This window comes from Staurois parvus, unplaced genomic scaffold (genome assembly GCF_062004578.1).
Source record: "Staurois parvus isolate SC_StPar_1 unplaced genomic scaffold, SC_StPar_1.0 ptg000530l, whole genome shotgun sequence".
Classification (NCBI taxonomy): domain Eukaryota; kingdom Metazoa; phylum Chordata; class Amphibia; order Anura; family Ranidae; genus Staurois; species Staurois parvus.
Window position 1 is genome coordinate 5,234,054 of NW_028318326.1, and position 22,986 is coordinate 5,257,039.

General features: G+C 37.6%; 3 protein-coding genes across 3 annotated transcripts in view; all 3 read right to left on the reverse strand.

Annotated features, from left to right (window-relative positions):
• The window catches only part of HOXD3 (homeobox D3), a 52,081-nt gene extending 43,633 nt beyond the window's left edge, over positions 1 to 8,448 (reverse strand). Inside the window, exon 1 of the mRNA XM_089690449.1 lies at positions 8,336 to 8,448. The gene's annotated coding sequence lies outside the window, so the exon portion shown is untranslated. The remainder of the gene's footprint in view (positions 1 to 8,335) is intronic.
• The window catches only part of MTX2 (metaxin 2), a 269,812-nt gene extending 261,345 nt beyond the window's left edge, over positions 1 to 8,467 (reverse strand). The window contains exon 1 of the mRNA XM_089690455.1: positions 8,336 to 8,467. Within this exon, the coding sequence (XP_089546581.1) occupies positions 8,336 to 8,387 (52 nt within the window). The 5' untranslated portion in view covers positions 8,388 to 8,467. The remainder of the gene's footprint in view (positions 1 to 8,335) is intronic.
• Positions 8,468 to 12,474: 4,007 nt separating this feature from the next.
• Positions 12,475 to 17,503, reverse strand: HOXD8 (homeobox D8). Its single transcript, XM_089690445.1, has 2 exons — positions 16,628 to 17,503; positions 12,475 to 14,586 (listed from the first exon to the last, which is right to left on the reverse strand). The coding sequence occupies exons 1-2, from the start codon at positions 17,052 to 17,054 to the stop codon at positions 14,303 to 14,305; spliced, it is 711 nt and encodes a 236-aa protein (XP_089546571.1). The 5' UTR covers positions 17,055 to 17,503; the 3' UTR covers positions 12,475 to 14,302.
• Between the last annotated feature and the right edge of the window lie 5,483 nt (positions 17,504 to 22,986).

Consider the following 22,986-nt stretch of genomic DNA (forward strand, 5'->3'; position numbering starts at 1 on the left):
CTGCCCATGCAACTAAAGCCATCATCCTGCCATCTTGATTTCTGAAACCTTGATTCAACATAACCATTCATGAGAATTGTTCCCATTAAATAGTATCGAGCAACAGCTCTCAAGAAGGGGCAGTCTATTCCCCTGAAATGTGTGGGCTTGATGTACGTGTTTCTCCATTTTAATAAATGTATATGAACCATACTTTAGCAGTTCCATTTCTTTGGACACTGGGCACTTCTTTCTTTTTATACAAGTCTACATGCTGAAATGACTATAAGGTCACACAGAAAAGGCAGCAGCCCAATCCCCAAGAAGGCCCATCGCTACCATCCATCACTGGGCACTATCCACAGAAAGGAATTTCTTCCTTTTTGCCCACACGAATACCAGGACCATTGACCAATCCAGTCAGTCCAGCGCAGTCCCCAACACAAGCTAAATTACCTCCACAGATGGAGGTAAAGTAAAATCTTTACATGAAATCCATGACATAAATCAAGCATCTCCCTCTATGAAACTATATATATATATATATATATATATATATATATAATATATATATATATATATATATATATATATATACAGTTGTGTTCAAAATAATAGCAGTCAGACATCACTAACTTGACCAATCACTGTTTTTGGTAGAAATTATATTTCTACATGGCAAATAATTTACTAGCAGGTGTAGTAGAGTAATAGAAATCCAACAGACCCAACAGTCAGGACATGCATGCTGCTGATTCTGTGTAATTGAATCACTAATTGAAAGGGGCATGTTCAAAATAATAGCAGTGTGGAGTTCTATTAGTGAGGTCATTCATTCTTTGAAAAACAGGTGGCAATTATTGCCCTTATTTAAGGAAGGAAGGCAGCAAATGTTGTACATGCTGGTTACAGTGCATTTCTCTCCCTGAAATTCTGAGGAAAATGGGTTGTTCCAGATATTGTTCAGAAGAACAGCGTACCTTGATTAAAAAGTTGATTGGAGAGGGGAAAACATATAAAGAAGTGCAGAAAATGATAGGCTGCTTAGCTAAAATGGTCACAAATGCTTTAAAATGGCAACCAAAACCTGAAAGACGTGGAAGAAAGCGAAAAACTACCATTCAAATGGATAGAAGAATAGCCAAAATGGCAAAGACTCAGCCAACAATCAGCTCCAGGAAGATCAAAGAAGGTGTAAAGTTACCTGTGAGTACTGTTACAATTAGAAGACGCCTATGTGAAGCCAAGCTATCTGCAAGAAGCCCCTGCAAAGTCCCACTGTTGAAAAAAAGACGTGCTGAAGAGGTTACAATTTGTCAAAGAGCACATTGACTGGCCTAAAGAGAAATGGAGCAACATTTTGTGGACTGATGAAAGTAAGATTGTTCTTTTTGGGTCTAGTGGCCGGAGACAGTTTGTCAGACGACCCCCAAACATTGAATTCAAGCCACAGTACACTGTGAAGACAGTGAAGCATGGTTGTGCAAGCATCATGATATGGGGATGTTTCTCATACTACGGTGTTGAGCCTATTTATCGCATACCAGGGATCATGGATCAGTTTGAATACATCAGAATACTTGAAGAGGTCATGTTGCCTTATGCTGAAGAGGAAATGCCCTTGAAATGGGTGTTCCAACAAGACAACGACCCCAAACACACCAGTAAACGTGCAACATCTTGGTTCCAGACCAACAAGATTGACGTTATGGAGTGGCCAGCCCAATCCCCGGATCTTAATCCAATAGAAAACTTGTGGGGTGACATCAAAAATGCAGTTTCTGAGGCAAAACCAAGAAATAGAGAAGAACTGTGGAATGTAGTCCAATCATCCTGGGCTGGAATACCTGTTCACAGGTGCCAGAAGTTGGTTGACTCCATGCAACACAGATGTACAGCAGTTCTCAGAAACAGTGCTTATACAACTAAATATTCATTAAGTGATTCAAAGGAAAGCAAAATCTTCAAACATTTTTCAGTTTATATAGTGAATGTTTGAGTTTGTAAAGAAGAATGCAAACACTGCTATTTTTTTTGAACAGTCTAATATTCACTTTTCTTCAATTAATTTAGAGGAACAACACAAATTTGATATTTTTTTTTCATATTTTGATTTGGAATAGAATGTGTAGTGTTCCCAATGCATTTGTGTGTATGGAAATAAAAGCTATTAGAAGGACTTTGAGCTTTATTCACTTTTTTCAACACACTGCTATTATTTTGAACACAACTGTATATATATATAAATTTGGTGTAATATCTTGCTTGATATATTGTTAATTAATAACAATCTCTACATTGGAGACATTCCTTCATTTCTTTCATGTCCTATTACCTACATTTACTGAACAAATAGCTCTGCAACTGAAAGGGCTAAATAACACTGTAAGCATGCAAGTCTTATAGAATAAATTACAACATTTCAACAAAATTACCTCTGTATTGTTGTTTAAAGGCAGAACAAAGCTTCAGCCTGAATTAACTTTTAGGCTTACCTAAAAATTGGGTTCTGTCCATAAATGCACCCACACCAAGCACACCTTTCCATTAATTTTTTCAAAGCATCACTAAGAAATGTCACATTGGATTTGTTGCTATAGCTATAACATATTTTGACAAAGAACGTTGTTTGGTTTATCAGGTTTAGGCTGCATGTACATGGGTGTACAAAGATGCATTTGCCCATGAAGAGTACAAATGCTGCATGTTTTTGTTTTCCCGGATATCCTAGAGCTGCATACAGTCATTCATGGACACTATTGGGTGAAGGTGGCTGTATGCAGCTTTGTGACACTGTTTGCCTAAAGTAGCTTATGTGCACAGATGTAATGACCCAAACACCTGTGCATTACTTCTGTGAGCTTGCCCTACTGTCTGCAAATGGCTGCCTTCACCCATTCATGTCTATGGGCGGCTCTATGCAGCTTTAGGACATGTGGGAAAACAAAAATACATAGGGATTGATTTACTAAAGGCACATAGACTGTGCACTCTGCAAGTGCCATGACACTAATTTTCCCCACAGCTTAATGAATGTGGTGAAGCTTCACTGTGTAAAGAACACCCAGTCATTTGCAGGGGAAATTAAAAAAAAAAAAAAACATTTTTGCTGTCACATGATTGAATGATGGAATTTAGCAGAGCTTCAACACATTCACTAAGTTCTGGGAAAAATTAATGCAACTGCACTTGCAAAGTGCACAGTCTATTTGCCTTTAGTAATTCAACCTCATAGTGTGTTTACACTGCATGAGCAAATGCACCAATGTGCTAATAAAGTAAACAAAGATAAACATTGTACACTATGGTGTCCTTTTATGACACAGAGAATAGCTGCGATTCAATGGATCTCAGCTATTCTCTGGTCATTCACAGTTTATAACACTCAGGAGATCCTGTCAGCCCTTCTCTGGAGATCTGTGTTCTCCGTCCAGATTCTCCAGCCCAGAGCTGGAGAATCAGAGGGACCGAAAACTAAGCAGAGATAATTTACCTCTGCTTAGTAAACTGGTCTTTTACTATAATCTGGAGAGATTATAGTAAAATGAGCCGTTTTTCAGAGTTTGTAGACCGTTATCCAGCGTTTGGAGACCGTTCTCCCTTCGTTCGGAGAACTGCTTCATAAACTGCATTCACAGGAGAACTTTGTTCTCCGAGAATGCCGGAGAACTGAGCAGCGATCTATTACCTCTGGTTCACAAACGGACACCTATATTTATATATTGATCAGAGGAAGGGATAATGAAAAAGAGACAGGCAGAGCAATACTGGGGATTTATACTTGTAGGTGTTGTTATTGGCATTCCTAACCAAGACTGATATGAGTTAGTTCAGTACCAATTTATTGGGACATTAAGTGACAGTCTGATAAGGTAAGTATCATTTCAATAGCCCAGGGGATAGGGTAAAGGGTTAGACAAAAGTTGAAGATTCATAGATAGGAAATAAGTTAATTGTTAGCTTTAGAAGGTAATTAAAGTGTTAAAGTGGTAAGAATAGGGAGAACACTAGACTGCCAAAGTGTTAGGGTGACAGTAAGGGTTATGGTTGGGCAATGTAATAGAGTAATAGAAGTGATGGAAACAAAGAAATTTAGGTTTGTTGTGAACATTGAAAATAGTGCAAACAAAGCCAGCACTGGGTTGTGGGTTATTAGAGGTAATATGCTGCAATAGAGGATGAGAAGAGAGAGAGATGATAAAATGATAGTGCAAAGTCTATATATATATATATATATATATATTTATATTTATTTTATTTTTATTTATTTATTTATTTATTTTTTGCAAAAGTGTGAGAGCTAGGGTTTTAGAATTACTTTGATCTAGAGTAGCAAGGATTTTCTGGCAGAAATTCAAACACCTGGTGTACAGAGTAGGAATCTGTTTATGTTTTACTATGTCAGTAAAGCAATCCATACCCCCACTGTGGGTTGTATGTAAGCTATTACAAGATCCCTGGTAAGTGATGCTGCATTCTGTGGAGACAATTCTGGTTACTCTTCACAACTATAACCTTCCGGAGATCAGAGCTGCATATTGAAGAGTCTATGATGTCATCTTGCAGTTTTCTGCAGTTTTCTGCAGCAAAGAAGACTCCGAGAAGAGTTCACAGATCACTTTGCACATCTGAACTCTAGCTCAGTTAGTTTACACATCAGAGTTTAATATATAAACCACAATCTTGTCTGCAATTTTTAAATACCTTATTTACCATGGTGTTTAGGATTTGACTTTTAGGTGGATCAGCTGCTTGCCCATTTTGCACCCACTGCAATGCAGGCACTCCATCTGGCATACTCCATATTTGATATGTTTAGAGTGCAGAACATGCAGTCAATCTGCTATTCTAGGTAATAATTTGCAATTTATTCAAAATAACAACTTATGAATTGCTATAGTCAAAGTTTCATAAACTAAAACGATCAAACACCAATTGAATCAAATCTCCCTATGCAGTTTTACCTATTCAGCCTTCTCTAGCCACTTGCCCTATCTGCTATGGTAAATCAATCCACTACAATGCACTTTAAACCCAATCTATGTCATATATCTGAAAGCTTTTGACTTATTTGAATTCTATGGCATTACCCCCCCCCCCCCCAAAAAAAAATAAAAAAATAAAATAAAATAAATTTTATATATATATATATTATTATTTTTAAAAAATGTGTTATTACTATTATTTATTCATTCATTCAAACCACCAAATCTTGTATCTTAACAATTTGCTATACTTTTGTTATATTTCTGATCATCTTTGCTCTTTCAGTGTATGACTGTATAAATATTTGTAAATGATACTAATGATGACATTATTTATGCATTGAATGTGCTTAGCTTTATGCTAGTCTATAGACCCAAGTACAGGTAAATCTACTTATTACCATGAAAAAAATATTTCCAGATTTAGATCTGCCAGCTCAGTACCCCTAATCTTTATATGTGCTTAGCTTGTACAGTAAAGCTGTGTGAAAAATGGAAACTATTTCATCCATTTGAGACTATTATGACTCTTTTACGTCGTGGCAGGCCATAAGAGCCTCTGTTCACAGATAATATGAGGGCTTATCCATCTGCCTATGTCAATGTGGATACAGGTATATAACTGCTAGAAAAAATGAAGCCGTTCATTGTAGCTCATTGTATAAAGAACCCTGTAGGAAAAGGATGTAATAGCATCTTTCATTGCTTATATTGCCCCTTTCCTCCAACATGCAATCTAGGCGGCTTGTTAATTCCTTTGTCTCCATTCTGCAGTGTTTTATTGCTGATTGCACCTCATCCAGCGCTTCCATGTGTATGAATAGACGCTTCCTTCGCTCTCCGACTTCCTCTGTTTCCTGTGATGCTGCCAGCTGCGTGTTCTGTCGCAGTGCAGAGGGCAGTAAATACTTTTCACAGCTGTCTGCCAAAGCTGCCTGAAATACTTTCTTTGTTCTGCTTTCTCTCCTGCTGCAGAACCTCGACCAGCTAATAACAGCACATTATTACACAACACACACAGCCATGCTCTAAATCAAGGTTACATTTCATTAGAACACAGCATGTAAGAAACATACATTCTAGGTGGAACAAAGCGAGTTAAACAGCATTAGATGACGTGGTTACATATTGCATCCAAGTTTAAATAGTCACTATAAATGCTTTCTATGTATAGAACATTGAGCACAACCTTGTGAATATGTAGCTTGAATTATTACTTGCCAGAAAAAAATGTTTATGGTATGTTCATATACTTATGGAGTAATACAGAAGTGACAATAGAAGGATGGATGGATAGATGGATGGATAATAAAGAAGCAGATAGATAGTAAACCATGGATGGATAAATAGATAGATAGACAGATAGATAGATGGATGAATGGAGGGAATGATGGACAGGCGAAGGATAACAAAACAGACATATGGATTGATTGATTGATTAATTGATAGGTAGACAGACAGACAGACAGACAGACAGACATAGATATGCAATATGTTGATTAAACGTAGTAAGACTATAACAGATGGATAGACAGACAAGTACAGGCAGTTAACAGATTAAAATAGGTAGGACCATTAGACATAGATAGATAGATAGATAGATAGATAGATAGATAGATAGATAGATAGATAGATAGATAGATAGATAGACTGTAAGCAGATAACAGTTGGATTAAAATAGGTGGGTAGAGAGTGTGAGAGAGACAAGTAATAGTTGGATTAAAAGAAAACCATGATAGATAGATAGATAGATAGATAGATAGATAGATAGATAGATAGATAGATAGGCAGACAGAAAAATTATAGGCAGATAACATTTGGATACAAGAGGTAAGACCATTACAGATAGATAGATAGATAGATAGATAGATAATAGTTGGATTAAAAGAAGACCATGATAGATAGACAAACAGAAAGATAACACTTGAACAAAAGAGGTAAACCCATTATAAATAGATAGATAGATAGATAGATAGATAGATATAGATAGATAGATAGATAGATAGATAGATAGATAGATAGATAGATAGATGGATGGATGATGGATAGTGGATACAGGCAGCCATATTAATAGTAAAAGATGGATGGATGTTTACAAAAAAAATTATTATAAAAAATATGAACGGATGAATGATTGATAATAAAACAGATAACAGATAGACAGATGTAACAATGGATGGATGGATGGATAAACAATAAAAAGAGCCAGACAGAAAGTAAAAGAGGGATGGATGTGTTTACAAAATTATAATAAAAAAAGAACTACAGATAGATAGATAGATAGATAGATAGATAGATTAGATTAGATAGATCGCCATACAAGACAGGCATGGACAGGGGATAGGACGATGAAAAGTGGTAAGATCATTATAAAAACACCTTGATTATCTGTCAGCAGAACAAATCTGAAAAGTATACTAAAGGTGTATGAAATGACAGAATCAGGCCTTATCAATACCATGATTGATCTATATGTTATCCCAGTGTTAGGCACGTCTAGACATTGGCTCTGCAGCATGGGGGTCTGAGCAGACCCTGCATACAACACACGCAGCCATCACACACAACTGTTTATAGATGAAGCTTCGTAGCTCGGCTCTGCTAGTAAAGACACCGAATACTATAATGGTATCATATACCTAATGTCACAATCCGCTACCTTGCAAATATTTGTATTACATAGAACCGCAACACACTTCTCTACAGTGATTTTAGTAAGGTCAATAAGAATTTGTTTTCTCATCACGTTGTATTTTTTTTTCAATCAGCAACAAATAGGACTTCAGTAGATGCTCAATTCACAATGCAAGAAATAACAACAGAGAGCTTCTTTTTAACCTCTGCAATCTGTGTACAAATCCAGTCAATTATTGTCAGAATTATTTCCTCCTCCTATAATGAAATACCTTCACAGATAAACCTTCATCAAACAATGTAGCATTCATGTAACTACGTAAACTAAAATGAAATAGCTAATAAAATATATATATATATATATATATATATATATATATATATATATATATATAAACATTTTTATTTTTATTTTATTTTTTTTCAGGCAGAAAAAAATGTAAGCATAAGCATGCACTCACATATACAAGATATACATGTAGATAGATAGATAGATAGATAGATAGATAGATAGATAGATAGATATAGGAGCAGTAGTGCTGTGTATATAACATCTTACATAATATACGAGCTCTGACCTAGCTACATGCAATGCTCAGTACAGAAGAGCTCTCTGTATGATCTGTTAGTAAAACAGATGAGAAGTATACTGTTACTGGATATAAACCAGTAGTAGTCTTTTTTTAAACTGGTACAGATGGTTTAGGAATTCTAGAAAAATACCATATGCCACTTACCCTTGACGACCACATGTAGAAAGGCACAGAAGGGTCTGAGGCTGTAATCCATTTGGCATGTTAGTGGTAACCAGAAAGAAATATGTAGAAAATCTAGTGAGAGATGTTGTGAAGCCTTTTCCAGATCCCTTCTCTCTCTCTCTCTTTCTCCCACTCTCTTTCTTTCTCTTTCCTTCTCTCTCTTTCTCTCTCTCTCCAGTAGAGAACTTCCTCAGTGGGAAGGAGAGACAGACTGATCGTTTAGTGGAGCTTGTGACTAGGGAAGGGATCAGTGGGAAGAGGGAAAAAAAACATCAACAGCAACCTGGAAATAAAAAAAAGGGGGAATTCTGCATAAAATCATAATCCTAACTACACCTCATTGGAGACAAAGGTTACAAAAAGAAGGTTTGAGACTCTCTAAAGGCAGAATGCAAGCAAAAAATCACTAGGGAACTCAGGCAAAAGGCCATGAAGGATATCACAGGCTCCATGTGACCAGCATCAGCCAATGGAGAACACAGGGAGGTCATAAAAAGGTCTATTACCAAGTTGTAAATTTTCTTCAAACAAAAAAGGAATTTACTGCAATTCCTTGCGGATTTTTCTACATTTTGCCAACAAGCGCCATCTTTCTTGGCTCTTTTTAAGCCAGCGTTATGGGGCTTTTCCAAATTAATAGAAATAAAAGTGGGAACATTTTGTGGCTAAACTAGAACACTTGCACAGGGGGATTAAATGATTTCACATAGATATAAACGCTTACTATTTATATTTAATGATTTTTCTAAGGCTTTCTTTCTTCTCTGTTCTACAAAATATTCAAGAACTGTGTATGGATCGAAAAAATCGAGCTTTACGTGTTATCACACTAACAGTAACAGGTGATGTCATTCACCTAATAAATGTGCATTTATGTGAAAGACAACTCTGCTCATAAGAAGCTCAATTAACTGCAAGAATTAGGCACTTTTTCTAACATATACGTATTTATTTAAGTAGCAATTACATTTTTTGGAAACGGTTATATAATAAAATAATATCTAAACAAACAGCTGAGGTGCTTTCACTTCGAGAACATAAATGGGGGGGGGGGCTTTCTGTATCTTGCTGTTAAACTATATGGTAGTATCCATACGTAGCTTGTGATGTGAGCTACAATAGTAAATAACATATGCGTTTATGTGTGTGTTTTATTATTATTATCATTGTTATTATTATTATTATTATTACACAGGATTATATAGCCCCAACAGTTTGCTCAGTGCTTTACAATATTTTATTTTATTTTTATTTTTTTATTTTTTATTTTTGCAGACTGCAGACATACACTGTGTTCTGACCTTGCTTATAACATTTGCAAAGGACATGTATTATTATAAAACCCATATTTACATGACATCTTGTTTATTCCATGTTTATTCGATAAGATGTGGGCATACAAAAAGCACACACCCAGTTATGCACAGAAACCATATACAATGGGTGGGAATGCTTGCAATAATGTATTCCTCAAGCTGTGTTGTGTAAGTATGGAAAAGAAGAAATACTTTCCACAATAAAATTAAAAGATATTAATTGAATGAAGCGATATATATTCATAAGATGACATATTATATATATACAGGCATAAACAATTTTTTTGCATTGGGGAATAGTCTGTATTTATTACTCATAGCTGTGGTAGTAGGACAGTATGAGCAGCCTGGAAATCTGAGTATAGAATTAGTTCAATATTACAGTCATACACTGGTTGTAAGCAGGCAGGTTGTACCCATACCCTTGTTGTACACAGGCTGGTTGTACTCATACAGTGAATATACTCATGCATCAGTTGTATCCATACACTGATTGTACATATACACTGACTGTATCATACACTGGTTGTAATTATACACTAGTTGTACCCATACACTGATTGTATATATACACTGATTGTACATATACACTGATTGTACATATACACTGGTTGTACTCATATACTGGTTGTACTAATATACTGGTTGTACTTATACACTGGTTGTACTCATATACTGGTTGTACTTATATACTGATTGTACTCATATACTGGTTGTACTTATATACTGATTGTACTGATATACTGGTTGTACTTATATACTGGTTGTATTGATATACTGGTTGTACTTATATACTGATTGTACTCATATAGTGGTTGTATTGATATACTGATTGTACTCATATACTGGTTGTACTTATACAATGGTTGTACTTATATACTGGTTGTACTTAATACTGTTTGTACTCATATACTGGTTGTACTTATACACTGGTTGTACTTATATACTGGTTGTACATATATACTGGTTGTACTTATACACTGGCTGTACTTATATACTGGTTGTACTTACACACTGGCTGTACTCATATACTGGTTGTACTTATACACTGGTTGTACTCATACACTGGTTGTACTTATATACTGGTTGTACTCATAGACTGGCTGTACTCATATACTGGTTATACTTATACACTGGTTGTACTCATACACTGGTTGTACTCATACACTGGTTGTACTTATATACTGGTTGTGCTTATACACTGGCTGTACTCATATAATGGTTGTACTTATATACTGGATGTACTTATATACTGGTTGTACTCATACACTGGTTGTACTCATACACTGGTTGTACTTATATACTGGATGTACTTATATACTGGTTGTACTCATATACTGGATGTACTCATACACTGGTTGTACTCATATACTGGTTGTACTTATATACTGGATGTACTTATACACTGGCTGTACTCATACACTGGTTGTACTCATATACTGGTTGTACTTATATACTGGATGTACTTATATACTGGTTGTACTCATATACTGGATGTACTCATACACTGGTTGTACTCATATACTGGTTGTACTTATATACTGGATGTACTTATACACTGGCTGTACTCATACACTGGTTGTACTCATACACTGGTTGTACTCATATACTGGTTGTACTCATATACTGGATGTACTTATATACTGGTTGTACTCATATACTGGATGTACTCATACACTGGTTGTACTCATATACTGGTTGTACTTATATACTGGATGTACTTATACACTGGCTGTACTCATACACTGGATGTACTCATACACTGGTTGTACTCATATACTGGTTGTACTTATATACTGGATGTACTTATACACTGGCTGTACTCATACACTGGTTGTACTCATACACTGGTTGTACTCATATACTGGTTGTACTTATATACTGGATGTACTTATATACTGGTTGTACTCATATACTGGATGTACTCAGACTTTTGTTCAGCCCTCCTCACGTATCATACAGCTGCTTTTCTGTGTAATATATCAGGATGTTCCTATGTTTGTTCTAGTGAAAGTCTTGCAAAATTCTAGCTAGAATAAATCAGGATGAAAGGGGATTTTCAGCCTCTTTGTCGCTTCTTCACAAGGCCCCAGAGAACATCGAGCAATAAAAGAGGCCCATTCACACCAGAGCCCCAGATAACATTCATGTGTTGTCTCCATCGAGGGTTTCTGTGTATCCTTTAAAATCAAGTAAAACGCCTTATTACATGCTTTGATTTCATGTGCAAAAGTATTCAATTTTTTTCAACGCAATTTTTTCAAACTAGGATGGATTATCATACATCATTATTTGTATCCTTGTGGATTTTAAGTTAAAAAAAAAAGCAACGAATAAAATATTATTTGTGGGTGTTTTTCTTTTTTGTTGTGTGTGTGTGTGTTTTTTTTTCTTTAATTCTGGCCCATGTATACATATCCAGTGATGTGTCCATGAATTGGTACATTAGAAACGCTTGCCAGTGATTGGCTACTTTAGGTCAGAGTAAAAATAACTGTTAAAATATTCTTTGTTATGAATAGCTTCCCTGCAGTGTCACAGTGTGATGGTGAAGGGTTTAGCATACTTCTCTTCTACATAATAATATTCCTGAATTTTTGTTGCTTTGTTTATTTGTATGTGAATGTATTTATAAATGTGTTGCATTGTACTAATGAACTGATAAAAGGATCCCCCCGATTGTAATTCGTCTGAATAGGATCTAGTTCTATCTTCTACCCACCCAGACACACAATGCGACTGCTACAGCCTTTCACCTTGGATGACATTGCTGCCATGTCATCAGGAATAAAACACAGAGGATTGCCATTTCAAATAACATTTTATTTATTACATATCATAGGAAGATATACATCGTCTCAGATTTTAGTAATCCAATATTATTTTCAAACCACTCTTACAAAAATATAAAAATACAAACAATCTGAAATCATAATAACAGTAGAACCAATTTAAAAGATCTCGATAAATTTAAGAAATCGGTACAAATAATTAAGACGATCGAGTGCACATCACGTTGATTGATAAGGCATTTGCATTCTTTGCATAAATATAGAAGATCGTTAACAACATAGTTATCGTTATATAATTTTGCATTGTGCTAGAGAAGAGCATGGCACATTTCCTGCAGTGTGATAGAAGGATGCAGATTTCACATCTACATAAAGCTGGCCATAAACTATACAATCTGATCGTACAATCAAAATGGTGCAATATGAGTACAAACTTAAACAATCTATTTAACTAGTAAGAAATCAGGCCGGCACTACATAGTCGATGATAGATTTAAAGGAGATTGTACAATCAGATTGTATAGTGTATGATAAGCCTAAACCTCACCACACATGTTACAATCTGATTGTACAATCTCCTTCAGATCTTGGTTACAGATAGTGGGCGAGTTTTGGTAGACCTGGTAGACCACTACATAGCTTTGGTAGATCTAAAGTTGATTGTACATATGGTTGAATGCTAAGGCTGTACAATCTGATTGAACAATCTCTGCACAATTTCTTTTAGAGTTAGGCTGGTCATACATTATACAATTTATTTGTACAATTTTCCTTTAGATTTGCCAAAACCAGATAGTTTGAGGTCAAACCTAAACACTTTCAGTCTCTATGCAATCAGGCAGGCCCTTGCACTACATAGTTGAAGGTAAATCTAAAGGAAATTGAATAGGAAAAATGTATAATGTATGGACAGCTTTACCAATATTGTATAATAGGAGATCGGAATTCAGACAGTTCAGCAATGTTGATCCATGTATGGGCACTCTTGGTTGTACACAAGTTGATCTACCTGATGGGGGAATTTAGTTTTTTTTCTTGGTGCCATGCACATTAGGCTTAAAAAACGCCAGTTCCATTGGCAGAAAAAAATGCTGATTTTTGAGCATTTTTGAGTTTAGCGTTTTTTTTCCTTCCAGAAAGCTCCAATCAAAAACGCAAATCAGAAGGGGTTTTTCCTGCCTCCTGAGCTTAAAAAATGCCTCTATGTGCATGGACATAGAGGGGGAGATTTACTAAAACTGGTGCACTCAGAATCTGGTGCAGCTGTGCATGGTAGCCAATCAGCTTCTTACTTCATTTTTTTCAAGTAAGCTTTGACAATAAAACCTGGAAGCTGATTGGTTTCTCTGCACAGTTGCACCAGATTTTGCACGCTCCAGTTTTAGTAAATAACCCCCCATAGGATAACAATGGGCTGCTTCTAAATACAAAACTCATGAAGGGCAAAACTTGTATAATCTATGGCCTGCTTAAGCAATTTTTCAATTATTAATAAATCAGGCAGGCTCTTGTGCTACATAGTTGGTGGTGCATCTAAAATTGAGTCTACAATCAGATTGTGTAGTGTATGGTCAGTCTTAGAGCGATCTACTTATATAAGGTCACATGTGTACAGGAGAAACTGGTGACCAGCATCTCAGGAGCTATGACGGGACCACAAGTCCCAGCATGCCTGGAGGAGTCTGGTGGGATTTGAGCTCTCAGCACAATTCACCTGCTCCCATGGCTTAGGTAGATTTTGATCCTGGTGCATTGTGGGGATTAGTAGTTAATGGTGGACTCATCTATGCTTCTCCCTACCATGAAAGCAGCCTATGGCAAATCTCATCACTAGGGAGTCAGTTGGTGTCTCCTCCTCTGTCCTCTTCCACCATGCTTTCTTTGGCATCTTCCTTCCCCTCTTTGGGGGAGACTGGCAATTTTTCCTTGTTGTTTTCTTTTTTCCATTTCATCCTTCGGTTTTGGAACCAAATTTTCACCTGTCTTTCAGTGAGTCCCAGAGCATCAGACACCTCCACCCTTCTCTTCCTGGTCAAGTAAGGGTTAAAGAGGAATTCTTTCTCCAGTTCCAGCGTTTGGAATCTACTGTAGGTCTGTCTTCCTCTCTTTCTCCCAGGGGCTACTAATCAAAACACAATAAATACAACTTTTAGTTTTTTTTCCACTCCCCGCAGCAGCAATCATGCTATTTCTGAAGATGTTCATTATTGACCCCCCCCCCCCCTCCCTCCCAGGAGAACCTCCTACACCTAAACAGTCATAAAAGCTTTTTATAGGGTGCATGTGAGCCCAACTGGTAAATACAGAGAAAAAATACGAACACTGTATTTTTTCTTGCACGTGATTGGATGAGGGAAGTCAGCAGAGCTTCACTCCATTCACTAAGCTCTGGGAAATTCCTTTACAAAGTGCAACTTCCCTTGAAACGTGAACAGCCTATTTGCCTTAAGTAAATCAACATCTCTGACTCCAGTGATATAAACAGGGCTAAGCAAGAACATGAAAAGCTGGCGTTCCACAACACAGATAAACAAATGCATTTTATGATCCCCCCCCAATGTCAAGGTAACACACAAATGTAGGTCTAATCCTTAGTAAAATCACAAAATAGTACAATAAAATATACATCAAAGGGTTACTGTTATTTCCTGCAAGCCTTCAATAATGAGTGACATCAATTATTTTGATACATTAATATGGATAAAACAATACACCGGGAATGCTGCAGAATTTATAGAATGTCATTTATCAGCCATCACAAAGTCATGGCAACACAACAAAGGGAGATATAATAATTAGTAAAAGCCCAAAATGGCATGATAAAATATATATCAAAATGTAACTGCCATTTCATGCGATTCTTCAACACAAATTATTTTGCTACAATATTAAATAAAAAGGACATTACCTAAAGAGTCTTTCCAGATATAAGGGGCATGACAGGGGTTTGGGTTTTTTTCCCAATTGCAATTAAATAATTAAGTAATTAATTTTTAAATATAGGATACAGCTAGATACTTCTCAGATAGAAAGGGCATGCTGCTTTTTTGTAGTTATAACCAACAACTTAATAATTAAATAAATAATTAAAGGATGCAGCTAAAGGGACCTTTCAAATACAAAGGGCACTCTCTCTCTCTCTCTCTCTCTCTCTCTCTCTCTCTCTCTCTCTCTCTCTATATATATATGTTTTTACAATTACAGTACAATAATTAATGAATTGATTATTAAATTTAAAAATAATCAGGATGCAGCTAGAGACTTCTCAGATAGAAAGGGCAAGATATTGTTTTGTATTCATAATAAACAAATAATGAAGTAAATAAAGGATACAGCTAAAAAGACTTCCCACTTTTTTTTTACAATCACAATGAAATAATTATTCAGTAATTACATTAAAAAATGTATAAAGGGATATAATATATAATATATATATATTATTTTTTTAATTTATAATTTACAGATAAATAATGAAGAAAATAAATAAATAAAGGCTACAGCTAACTTCCCAGATAGAAAGGACATGCTATAGTTGTTGTTTTTTTTTTTTGTTATTAATTAAGGTTGGATACAAATGGAGACTTTCCAGATAAAAAGAGCGTGCTATATATTTAAAAAAATATATAACTTACAGATAAATAAATAAATGAAAGACACAGCTAACTTCCCAGATAAAAAGGGCATGTTATAGAGTTTTTTTCAACTTTCAATTACATCATTAAAGACAGGATACAACTAAAGACTTTCCAGAAAGAAATGGCATGCTAGTTTTTTTTTTTGTTTTGTGTTGTTTTTTTTTTTACAACTTTCAGTGAAATAATCAAGATAGAATACAACTAAAGACTTTCCAGATAGAAACGACATGCTATGTATTTTTTTTTTTTAAATGATAATTTACAGATAAGTAAGTAAATAAAGGATAAATTTAGGATATAGCTAACTTGCTGTATTTTTTTTCTATAATTACAGGAGCTTTACAAAGGGGTTTAGAGTTAATAACAGGTAGTAGTTGAAGCTCCTGGGATTTAGCAACTGTGCGAAAAAAATCCATGTGTCTACAGCTTGTGTGCTGAGCTAAGAAGGAAAATCTGGATGACCTTAGTGCATTTTATTAGCGCTATCCCAGTTACATGGAAAGTTGAAATCTTTTTACTGCACCCAACCTTGTGCTCTCATCCAGGGGAACATTTGAGAAGCAGAAGAGTTCTGATTTAAGTGCTCTGGATCGTCTCCAATATTACCACTGGACGATTTACAGTCAGGATATTGGACCAGCTCGGCCTCTTGATGTGTCGTAAAAATCTGCTGTCTCTGTAAGTGATCGTATCCGTAAAATTTAGTGGGGTCACCATGACACGTAATCCCACAAGGAGCCTGCTGATAGCCTGCGGGGCTCGGGATGGTTGCGGGGGTCCCCCGATGGTAGAGATCCTGATTGGGGTGCTGCAGACCTGGACTGCCACTGAACACCAGAGGGTGCCTGCTGCTGCTGCTAACATCTTGGCCGAAGTGACAGTCGTAGTAAGCCGGATTTATGGCTTCTCCTGCTTTGTATTTGGAGTAGAGCGGATTTACAAAATAGGAACTCATCTGGGTTAGATCAGAAGACAGCTCAGTAAAAGAAAAAAAAAAAAAAAAAAAAGAAGGAAAATCGGAGCAGAAAAGTGAACTGCCCTTTTCCTACAAGCCTGCTCTAACCACTACTCATAGTAGCAATCCCACTGCACTGAGCTGATCACTATGGAATAATGACTTGCCTCACTGCTTTTGCCATTTCCTACTAGGCACACAGCTCAGAAAAAAAAATCTTCATGTAGTTGAGTGAATCTTTGGCTCTAGTTTACATTTACCATTCCTGAGGCATCAAACAACCCCCATCAGGGAAGTTGATATATTGGAGAAAGCGGTAGGCAGAGTGATTAGCGAGATAGCGGGCGGAGGGATACCGAAAAGTTTCTTGCAAGCTGAGTTGCATGCATGGACCGCATTACACTGGAAGGGATGCCTGCGCATTGACGCCCCGGGGCTGCGGAGAGCTGGAACTTCTTCCTGCAGGATTATAATAGTGCCCCAGTGTTTGCTGTATACAGCTCAGTCTCTGTTTTATAAACAATGCATGTAGGTTTATTCACTGAACTCATCTCTTTATATATATATCAGGCTCTGTCTTTTCTTCTTTTCACTTTCTTCATTTTACCTTGACAAGCCACTCTACACAATCAGGTCATTTGCAAGTCCAATGAGCATTTACCCTTGACTCGTAGAACGGATGGCTGGAACTTGCAGGTTAATTGGTACTAAATGAAATGCATGACTATGAATATATTTCCCATGATTACCCCCTGACAGAAAACCAAGAGGGCCTAAATACCCGTGTTAAAGGAGGAATTATGCTGGAGAAGTCACCCAGGAAATGATTTACTACAGCCAGTTATTTATTTGGAGTGTAAAAAATAAAAAACGTGCACTGTGGTCCTTTGCGGATTATGACTACGCTCAATGTGGTCCTTTGCGGATTATGAATACGCTCAATGTAGTCCTCTGTGGATTATGAATACGCTCAATGTAGTCCTCTGCGGATTATGAATACGCTCAATGTAGTCCTCTGCGGATTATGACTACGCTCAATGTAGTCCTCTGCGGATTATGAATACGCTCAATGTAGTCCTCTGCGGATTATGAATACGCTCAATGTAGTCCTCTGCGGATTATGAATACGCTCAATGTAGTCCTCTGCGGATTATGACTACGCTCAATGTAGTCCTCTGCGGATTATGAATACGCTCAATGTAGTCCTCTGCGGATTATGACTACGCTCAATGTAGTCCTCTGCGGATTATGACTACGCTCAATGTAGTCCTCTGCGGATTATGAATACGCTCAATGTAGTCCTCTGCGGATTATGAATACGCTCAATGTAGTCCTCTGCGGATTATGACTACGCTCAATGTAGCCCTCTGCGGATTATGAATACGCTCAATGTAGTCCTCTGCGGATTATGAATACGCTCAATGTAGTCCTCTGCGGATTATTAATACGCTCAATGTAGTCCTCTGCGGATTATTAATACGCTCAATGTAGTCCTCTGCGGATTATGAATACACTCAATGTGGCCTTCTGCGGATTATGGATACGCTCAATGTAGTCATTTGCGGATTATGAATACGCTCAATGTAGTCCTCTGCGGATTATGAATACGCTCAATGTAGTCATTTGCGGATTATGAATACGCTCAATGTAGTCATTTGCGGATTATGGATACGTTCAATGTAGTCCTTTGCGGATTATGGATACGCTCAATGTAGTCCTCTGCGGATTATGAATACGCTCAATGTAGTCCTCTGCGGATTATGAATACGCTCAATGTAGTCATTTGCATATTATGAATACGCTCAATGTAGTCATTTGCAGATTATGAATACGCTCAATGTAGTCATTTGCAGATTATGGATACGCTCAATGTAGTCCTCTGCCGATTATGGATACGCTCAATGTAGTCCTCTACCGATTATGGATACGCTCAATGTAGTCCTCTGCCGATTATGGATACGCTCAATGTAGTCCTCTGCCGATTATGGATACGCTCAATGTAGTCCTCTGCCGATTATGGATACGCTCAATGTAGTCCTCTGCGGATTATGGATACGCTCAATGTAGTCCTCTGCCGATTATGGATACGCTCAATGTAGTCCTCTGCGGATTATGAATAGGCTCAATGTAGTCCTCTGCCGATTATGGATACACTCAATGTAGTCCTCTGCGGATTATGAATACACTCAATGTAGTCCTCTGCGGATTATGAATACGCTCAATGTAGTCCTCTGCGGATTATGAATACACTCAATGTAGTCCTTTGCAGATGAAGAATACGCTCAATGTAGTCCTTTGCAGATGAAGAATACGCTCAATGTGGTCCCTTGTGAATTATTAATACAGAAAAATAAAATGATGTTGGTGGATTTGCTAAGAGGGGGAGAGTCAGTTCACTTAATAAAGGGAGTGTTCACTGAGCTTAAAGGGTAACTCCACTTTAATGGAAAAAAGCAAATAAATAAAATAATACAGCATATACATTTTCTGCACAAGTCATATTGTAATTTAAAGCAGGACTAAAGCACTGAATGCATTGGCTCTCCTGCCCCTTTTTCATGCCACCATATTTAAAACTATGGCGCATATGTGCCACTGGTGTCTTCCAGGTATCCAGGATCTGGCACAGACTGGTGGCGGATATATGCCTTCATGGGGGGATTTCTCCATGTGTGCAGCTTCTGGAAGATTGCCATTATACTGCCTGATGGAGTTTGCACACACAAGCGCAAATCCGCCACGCATGCACACATTGCAGTTTAATGACACACCACCTCCTGGGATAGCTGTGACGCAGGGTCCAGCCTAGGCCTGAAACCCAGAAGTGCTGCTTTGCAGCACAAAAATAAATAAAACTATAAAAATGGATACTATTATTACTTTTTTTGTAAGAGGGAGGGGAAAGGGATTAAGTAAAAAAAAAAAAAAGTTGTTAAAGTGAGTTTAGTTGCATTTTAATGTTATTAAAAATTACCTTTCTTTTTCAATCCAAAGCCCTTGTAATTTTTTTTTTAAATTCAATGCAATATGGCAACCTGAAAGCATTCTGTACAGGACACCCCCAGAAATGTAGTTTCCTGCTTGCGTAATTGGTTCACTGATTTTCCCAGAAGTCTGTACTAACATAGCTATATAGTCAATTTTTTTGCACCACTTGCTTTAGGAATTTCAGTTTTGGTGAGCTACTTCTCAGCGGTTAAATACTTTAATTCATAAGTTCACCTATAAAATAAATAATAAATCAACATTTTTTTGCAGGTGAAATAATGTGTATTTCTTTAGGAGCTTAGAAAGCATTTGAACCGCAATCAGCTGGTGCCATGCAGGACTCCTGCAGACTGTCAGTGTACAGTAGCTGTCTGCCCATACCTTGTACAGACAGGCAGTTACACTCTGACAGGAAGAAACAATGAATTACTAGAGCGCTCAACAGCACCGCGGTAGTTCATTTTAGTTCACTACAAGCTGAGAGCAGAGCTCCGCACGGCTGCGCACAGCTGGTACAGGGAACTTCTCCCTGTACTGCTGTCACACAGAGGGTTCAGATCTCCAAGCAGCAGCAGGAGCTGGAACATGTAACATGTTCCACCCAAAAAAACGAGTGGAACATGCAACATGTTCCCAAAGATGGGCTTATCCTTTAAGGCTGCATGCACATGGATGTATTTGTCCATGCAGCCTAAAGACACTGCGCATTTCTGGTGTGCTGGATGCCCTAGAGCTATGTACAGCCATCCATAGAAGTGAATGGGTGAAGGCAGATGTACACAGCTGTGGGCAGCTAGTTGTATACAGTAGTGCACATTCACGCACATGTGCACCATATGCATCCAAGGTGCGTTTGGTGCATTATGTCTGTAAGCTTTGCACTTCTTTATGTATATAAGTGCATACAGCTGGCTTCACCAATTCATGTTCATGGGGACTGTACGTAGCTCAAGGAAATATAGGACAATTAAAATACACAGGGGTTGGTTTACTAAAACTGGAGTGTGCAAAATCTGGAGCAGCTCTGCAAAAAAATTCATAGCTTAATTGAACCATCTGAAGTTAGAAGCTGATTGGCTACTATACACAGCTGCACCAGATTTTGCACTCTCCAGCTTTTGTAACCCAACCCAAAGTGTCTATATGCTGCACAGGAAAATATGCCCATTTGCATGTAGCCTAAAGGGATGCAGCCAGTGCAACTTTCCAGATTGGAGCATGAGCGTGCACCAGGTGATTATAATGAATCGGTCTTTTCCATTCAGAATCAGTCTGCAAAGGACATGGTAAAACAAACATTTTTCTCTTCAGTGCAACAAATGTTAGGAATCTGCTATAAAGTTTGTTAAAGTCACTGCAATGTACATACATCACGCAAAGGAGATTGTTTTTTTTTCTCAAGTGGAGTTACTTTTTGAAGGCTGGTTCACACTATGCCCACTTCTGAATCGTACAGGAACATGCAGTGCATTCCTGTGGGGTTCGACCTGCATGTAGTGCGTTTGCTTGCTCCAGTGCACACTGGATCACATGGTTCTTTTGCCCCATGCAATCTGGTTAAAGTGTATTAATGGGCATGAAATAGCACAGCACAGAGTTGTATGTGAATCGGATAGGAATGCACAGGCCATGCCTGTGCAATTCAGCTCTGGGTATGGTGTGAACAGGGGCGGACAGACCATTTGGAAACTCGGGCACTGGGGTCAGTAGGGGGCCCCATGAGATGCCCCTGGTACCGTTTTCATAGGCTTTTTTGAGTTTGGGCACAGACACAGGGGCTCCATGATCCCCTATTGCCCGGGGGCCCCATGAGTTGTCAGTCTGCCCCTGGGTGTGAACCAGCCTTAAATATCATCATTCCACTCCCCCAGCCAATCTTCCATGCTGCCATCTTTAAAAATCCTGCATGTGTACAGATGTGCTGCAGGTCACTGTCAGGTATGTGAGACCTGAAGCATGTCTTCATACATGTGGTGGGTTCTGGCACATACACATAGAGGCTGCTAGCTTCTGTTATCAAGGCATTGTAAAAATCAATGTGAATACAGGAAGACCCTACTAACAGTAATTTCCTTTACAAATTAAGCAATGTTTTCTAAGTGAACATACCGTACCCCTTTAATAAATTGACCCCAGTGGCCTGATTTTCAGACACACATGATGATGGCTTCATTTTAGGTTGGGAGCACACTATCAATCTTGAGTAGAACAACTTTGCCACTAAAAGTGATTATAACTCAATCTCACCACAAATGTTACAATCTGATTGTACAATCTCTTTTAGATCTACCAAAAACAGATGCAAGGGTCTGCCAGATTAGGTACAAATTAGTTGGATGAATTAGGTAGGTCCTCATATTAAAGAGTTTTTGAAAAATCTAAGGTTAATTGTAGTAGGATTGTGTAATTGATTGCTAACATTTGCCTGTGAGCTTCTAGACTTGAGCCTCATTCACATGGCATTTTACCTCCAGCTGAGGCAAACATCCAAAGGATTCCAGCAGCTGGAATCAAAGGTACTTGCAAAGAGTTGCAGCCGCTTGGCCTGTACAAAGCAATGACAGGTTGACTGTGGACAGATGAACGCCTCTGAATACAAACTGTTTGCATCCAGGGGAATTCATCTGTCCCTAATCACAGGAAATCTTTCCATGTTCAGTTACATCTGAACACCTGAGGACAACTGCTGCCCACTGTCAGCCTGTCATTTGTTTGTATAGGCTGCTGTTTGCTGAAAGCACCTGTGAATCCAGCAACATGAACCCTTTGTAATTTCTATGCAGCTGGAATTAGGATGAATGAGGAAAGTAGTTCTAAAGGCAGAAGGTTTGTTTACTTTAATTCATTCTATACATAATACAGATTTGATGTTTTTAAAAAAAAATAAAAATTGTGCTTTTACAATCACTTTAACCTAAAATCTATTTTTATATGTTTGGCATTG